Source organism: Arachis stenosperma, chromosome 5 (genome assembly GCF_014773155.1).
Source record: "Arachis stenosperma cultivar V10309 chromosome 5, arast.V10309.gnm1.PFL2, whole genome shotgun sequence".
Taxonomy (NCBI): domain Eukaryota; kingdom Viridiplantae; phylum Streptophyta; class Magnoliopsida; order Fabales; family Fabaceae; genus Arachis; species Arachis stenosperma.
Window position 1 is genome coordinate 31,745,800 of NC_080381.1, and position 6,742 is coordinate 31,752,541.

The following is a 6,742-nucleotide window of genomic DNA, read 5'->3' on the forward strand; positions in this document are numbered from 1 at the left end:
ATGCTTACTTATCAGAGATCAGAAAATTTGGAGATCATTAGGTACTCTGATTTCGATTTTACGGGATGCCAAGATAGTAGACGCTCTACTTCAGGTTGTGTCTTCATGTTGACTGGAGGAGCTATTGCATGGAAGTCTAACAAACAGACTCTAGTAGCTTCTTCAACAATGGAGGCAGAGTACGTTGCTTGCTTTGAGGCATCCAAACATGGCATATAGTTGCGAAAACTTTGTCATTGAGCTTCATATAGTGGATGACATTGAAAGACCATTGAAGATCTTTTGTGACAATAATTCAGCAGTACTATACTCCAACAACAAGAGCTCGACGAAATCGAAGCATATAGACATCAAGTTCTTAATTGTTAAGGAGAAAGTTAAAAAAAAATAGATTTTCATAGAACATATAGGAATAGAGTATATGCTAGTAGACCCATTAACTAAGGGATTGACCCCTAAGGTCTTTCATGAGCACACTACTCGAATGGGTGTCAATATATGTGATGTCTTGATTTAGTAGGAGTTTATTTTATGCTATATGCCCTATAACAGATATTGAATTATCTTTTTACAGAATTAAGTTAGTGGTTTATTTCATGTTATGTGCAACATTTATTTTACAATATTTGTTTTGTGTTTGATCTCAATAAAGTTTTAAAGTTGGACCAATTAGAAATAGACATACACGAGATCACTTAGCATGTAATTTCCATATTACTCATCCAAAATTGTTCTATGTCGTTGAATATATTAGTATAGTGATCATCGTGATTCAGTCATGATACTAATTAATGTGATAAAAGCTACGGTAATTTCATAACTAATATATGAGACGAACCAGATTGTTAAAGTAATAAGAGAAATAGCATTCAGATGTGTGCATAAAGCTTATAAGATGTGATTATCTCAAAAAAGAATATATGTATAGCGCATGTGGGAGATTGTTGGAAAATTATTTAATTTTCTAATTTATTTGTGGGCAATATATATTAATTATAATCACAAATTATACTATTTCAAATTAAATAACTTATATAATGGTGATTTCATTTATTATTATAAATGCTAAATTGAATAAGTCATAATTACTTTCGATTAAATACAATGCTGAGAGAGGTAGAAAGGCAAGCCCTTGCATTTCTAGGCGAGGCCTCTCTAATGCCTACACTTCCCCTTATGCGATGTTTGTTTGAGTGGAAAATGGAAGGAAAGAAAAGGGAGGAAAGAAAATGAGAAGGAAAATGATTATTTTTCATTGTTTGGTTGGAGAGGAAAATTGAGGGAAAAGAAAATGGATGGAAAAAAAACTGGTGGGGCCCACCAATTTTTTTTCTCCAACATTGGAAAGAAAATGGAGAGAAAACTAATGTTTCTCTCTCTACTTCCAATACTACCCCTTCACTTTTTTCAATATATATTATAATATAGGGGTAAAATTGTCTTTTTATAACATTTCTTTCCTTCTTATTTCCCTTCCAACCAAACACATCTAAAGAAAATAAAAATCCACTCAATTTCTTTCCTTTCCTTTCTTTCCTTTCTATTTCCTTTCTCTCTATTTCTTTCCTTTCAACCAAACATAGTCTTAGGAAAAGGAGTGAGGATGATTGGTAGGTCCGCTTACAACGAAGCTACCTACCTGATGGAATAAGTCAAGCTAGAAGGAAAGTATTTTAGATCGGTTGTGAACTGGAATTAAATGAGAATAAAATCATATATTATCTTTATTTGGGCTTTAGATACTATTTTTATTTGGGTTTTAGGGTTTAATGAGTGTCATGCTCAAATATAAATAATGACTTCAAAGTTTCGATCTCCAACATACCAAAATCGCTTTCGCAACTCTTTTTCCATCAGAGAAGTTGCAATTCAACCGTGATACTAGGAATACAAAAGGTTTCGATTGAAGAAGAGTAAGACAACTCTTCTATTAATTTTTATGAATAAAGGTACACTTTCGCATTGTAACATATACTTTTAACGGTTTAATATGGATGATCTAGATTATAAAGCAATTAATTCTAACAAAACAGATATCCCATTGATCCTTCTTATCCCAGGATACTTCTTGATAGTGGAATGAATTTCCAAGTAATTCTCTAATAAATTCTTAAAGTAACATGGTCAAAAATCACAAATTTGAAACAAGCATCCATAAACTATAATATCATTAAACTATAATATCGTTGGAGATGATAAATTCGTTTATAAAGTACAGTGAAGAAGAGTATTCTCATCCAATTAAAACATGTAGCATACTGAATGTAACATTAACAAAACAAAGGTGTGTAGACTAATGCCTTTTAAATCCATATTGTTACGAGGTTGCTGTTCATTCGAGAATTAAGATCATCTGACTACTGTCTTTGCCATCATTCCCATGATACAAGCAAATGACGACTCCTTCATCACAGTCCATGGAAATTCAGCAAGTTTATTGTGTGAGTAACTTTGAATCACATGCCACAATTTTAACTCTTCCAACATTCTCTTGACAGTCATCAGTCTTAATCACTGCATCTTGTAACATGAAGGTCCAAACGTTGTCACAAAATCTGTATGTGTGGAGATGTCCCTGTGAAATTGGACAGACAAAAAGAAAAGGAAAACAAACAAGTCAGATTTTTCTTACAAAGCAAAAGAGGAAAGGAAGGGAAGAGTTATTATACCATTCTCACAAAGAAAATAAGTACGTACAAATCTATAAAAAAGGAATATGATGATTGGCTACCCCAAGGTTGCTTTGAGAATAGCTACTCAAATCTTCGGTTTTTTTTTTTTTTTAATTGGATAGAAAAGGAAGAACTTTATTAAGAGAGAAAGAATTTGCAAATGAAAATGGTTACCATGTAACAAAGCATGCCAATCCTTTTGCATGTTAGTTAATGAAACACCTTTGAGCAAACTATATGTTGAACACTAAAAGGAAGCGAAAAAAGTATTCCTCCCAAATAAAATCAACCAACGGAAGGAATTGTTGAAAAATCTAGAGTTCCTGTGTTGAACCGGATTATTAACATGAAAGATCAACCCACAATCAAATTAAAATCAAAATTTAAAGACACATCAAACCTTGCCTTTTCAACATGCATTCAGCAACAGGCTCTAATAAAGTTAAAACACTGCATCAATTGATAAACTTTCAATCACATGCTTTCATTACGTCACCTTATATTCCATTAAAGTAGAAGAGTGATTGGAGAGCACTCTTCAAGCAAAAAGTTTTACTTTTTATATACAGAAAATAACAAATCTCCAGACAACCGATGTTGAAAACAGATCAAATATGAGTAGAAAAAATTATGCCAATTTGATAGGTTTAGACAGTTTTCTTTTCTCACCAAAAAGCCACTAAGAAAAACAACAAAGGGCAACTAAGAGCGACAAAGAAAGCTCTTCTTTCAGACTGCATATCAAAATATAATGTCTGCAAGCTTGGACTACATTTTATTTTAAATACAAAATGAAAATGCAACAGAAAAATGTCAATAACTGTACTTCTACCTTATCCAGATTATCAAGGACTCGACAATCAATATATATGCAAATTATCAATGACTCAAGATCTCTGTAATATAGATTCAATTTAAATCTAAATGTTTTCCCTCTCTTTATGCTAAACTACTAATATTCATATATCTTCATATGTCATAGGCATTCCTTGAGTTTCGGGGCTAGGATAACAAGTTGTCAAAGGGAATAAAAATCTTCATAACCTGAACTATCAATTAGCACTATCTTACAACTAGACCTCTTTGACCCGTTTGAGGAAAGACAATAAAATTAACACTTTTAATTATGAAAGCACTTATCATAGAGTATATTAAGTTTCACACATTTATTGGTTGCTAATTATACTTGAAGATTTCAAACATCAGAAGTAGTTAAGGGGTACAAATGGCATCATGACGAATAGTACAAAAATGGTTTATAAAAAAACTTTAAATAATTTTTGTCAAATGGTGTTCCTTTCATTTGCATTTCACTCATGATTCTATCACTCCATGTTTTCCATAAGCCGCATTATTCTCAAAAAAACCTTTGAAGTTGCTTCTCTGAGCCAAATAGTGTTATTCTTCAAACATTTGTTATTTACTATTAAAATCCAGCAATCAACAATCATTACTAGTTATAAAACTCATCAGGTTACCAAGCTTAACTAGCAGTACTCTCTGGTTACCTTATCGTGTTAACTACTATTAAACAGTTCTTGACAAGTCTACACCAACAATAACAATAGAAACAAGCAAGTCCATGTCAAATCTAATTTAACCTAAAAAACAATACTTCATGTTCATCAAATCTAAAGAGCATATTTTTTTGGTACCTTAATGGAGACCTTGCTCTTAACTTGCGTTTCCAATGCTTCAGCCATGGACTACAAAATCCACACGCCATTAAAATAAAAAAAAAAAAAAAAAAAACACTAAACACATAATATCATGAAGTTTTCAAAATTGAGGCCAAAAAAAAAAAAAGAAGACTCAGAAAGATATTAAGAAAGAACCGAATCAAAGAGCATATATAGAAAACAAATTTTACCTTATCAAACTGAACAAGAACCTGAATAGCCAGCTCTGGGCTAAGGGTTCCGTTTTGAACCATCTCGTCCAAAGTCTCCGTCAGGCACATTCCTATCGTTGATCTACGGTACAACTCGAACGTCGCCATTATCGGACGATAACTGCAAAAATTCATGTTAAAAAAAAGGTGCATGTTAAAGAAGAAAACAGAGAATATAACAGAAAAGAAACATAACTAAAAGTAAAAAGGAGAAAAAACAGAGAGAAAAGATTGAAGTGATGGAAGGAAAGAAGAAAGATGCAGAAGTTGGAATACATGGTGAGAAATCGGGAAATGAATTTGGAAGAGTTGAGTGAAGCTTATTGTCGTTATAGTTTGTTGAGCTCTGCTTCAATTCTTCTTCCTTCTGTTAATCGGTTTTTCTTCGATTTGATTTGGGGCTTTTATATACCCTAGGATTCGGAGCTGGAGGTATATATGGGAAAGCATGAGGTCAATGTGCAATGACGGTTTTGCCCTCAATCTTTTCATCAGTTAATACCAAATCAGTTAATTTCAAAACACAGGGGCAGCCTTGTACCAAAACATATTTTAACAGTTTTTTTTACAAATTTTTAATGGTATAGAAGAATTAAATTCTAGTAAAAATTGAGTTTTAGTTAGAATTAGATTAAATTTTAATATGTAGAATAAATTAATAAAATTATGGAATTGAATTGAAATTTAATATTTAAAATATTAATTAAATGAATTAAAATTTTATAATAAATAATTTTATTTTTTATTAATATAATATTATATTTAAAAAATAAATATAATTATTTATTAAATTATGTAAAATAATTAAAATTTCGTATTTTTTAACTAAAATTTTTTCCAACTAAAATTTATTCACTTCTTTAAAAAAAGCAAAAATTAGATTAATCTAATAATATTAAATTAAAAAATATTGTTATTAATTAAAAAAATAAATAATTTTCTATGGTTAATTTTAACGACAAACCAACAACAAAAAATAAACATAAGCTATCAAAAACTAACATGTTGAGTGGTCTAATGATATAATAAATAAAAAAATTAGTTATTAACAATAAATTATAGCAACTAATTAATGTTATTAAAATAAAACAAAATTATGCTATTTTTTGAAGTTAAACCCCAAAGTGGTCCGTGAGATCCACAAAATGCACCAATTTAGTCCCTGACTTTCCAATTGTACTAATTAAGTCCTCCAGATTGAAAAAAATGCATCAACGTGGTCCCCCTCATATTTTCGGTCATATTCTTTGCCGGCAGGAGTGACGTGGCGAATGAGTGTCACGCTAGAGTGTCTAACGGTTAGTTGATGTGGCAATTGAAAGTTTAAATCCCAATTTGGTCCCTGATCCCTTTTTAAACCCCAACTCAGAAGTAGCGCAGCATTTCTTCGTCTTCATCGTCATCTTCTTCTTCTTCCTTTTTCCCCACACTCTTCAAACGCATCCTCCATCCCCTTCTCCACCTCCACCTCTTGTTCCTCTTCATTTCCACCTAAACTAAACCGCACTCACTCTTCTCTTTTTTCTTATTATTTTTTTAATGATGTCTGAATCTCTTCTCTGCGTCTTAACCGAGGACCTCCTCGTCTGAGTCCTTTACCACCTCCACTCTGACGCCGACCGAAAATCATGGCGACTCATCTACAAGCACCTGAACCGGGTCGAATCCCTCACCCGAAAAACCATTCGGATCCTCCAGATCAAGTTCCTGCTCGCCCTGCTCCACAAATTTCGTAACATTCAAGAACTTGACCTCTTCCTCTGCCCGCGGATCGATGACGGAGCTGTCAAGGTTATGCTGAGTTAGGGATTGCCCGGTTGGACTCGGGGGCTTAAGATGTTGGTGCTGAGTCGAGCCACCAGTTTGGGCCACTCAGGTCTGGAACAGCTGGTTCGTACGTGTCCCTTGTTGGAGGCCGTTGACGTGTCGCATTGTTGGGCTTTCGGTGATAGAGAGGCTGCGGCCATTTCGTGCGGCACGAGGTTGAGGGAGGTGAACATGGACGAGTGCTTGGGTGTCACTAATATTGGGTTGGCCAGGATCGCTGTTGGCTGCAGCAGATTAGAGCACCTCAGCTTGAAGTGGTGCTTTGAGATTTCTAATCTTGGCGTTGACCTTCTTTACAATGAGTATGAGAATGAGCAGGGAAGAAGAAGATGATGATGATGATGAAGACGAA

At 33.4% G+C, this 6,742-nt stretch overlaps 1 protein-coding gene across 1 annotated transcript; it reads right to left on the reverse strand.

The window, feature by feature from the left end:
* Positions 1–2,138: 2,138 nt before the first annotated feature.
* LOC130979688 (transcription initiation factor IIA subunit 2-like) lies at positions 2,139–4,974 on the reverse strand. The gene is made up of 4 exons (XM_057903208.1): positions 4,840–4,974; positions 4,543–4,684; positions 4,328–4,378; positions 2,139–2,575 (listed from the first exon to the last, which is right to left on the reverse strand). Exons 2-4 carry the CDS (start codon positions 4,669–4,671, stop codon positions 2,435–2,437), a joined length of 321 nt encoding a protein of 106 aa, XP_057759191.1. The 5' UTR covers positions 4,672–4,684; positions 4,840–4,974; the 3' UTR covers positions 2,139–2,434.
* Between the last annotated feature and the right edge of the window lie 1,768 nt (positions 4,975–6,742).

Bases quoted from the DNA above. Each gene is read 5' to 3' on its own strand.
- LOC130979688 (XM_057903208.1), bottom strand. From the start codon at position 4,671: ATGGCGACGTTCGAGTTGTACCGTAGATCAACGATAGGAATGTGCCTG. The intron at 4,379-4,542 runs GTAAAATTTGTT...TGGATTTTGTAG, and splicing joins TTCTTGTTCAGTTTGATAAG to TCCATGGCTGAAGCATTGGA. The intron at 2,576-4,327 runs GTACCAAAAAAA...CCAATTTCACAG, and splicing joins AGAGCAAGGTCTCCATTAAG to GGACATCTCCACACATACAG.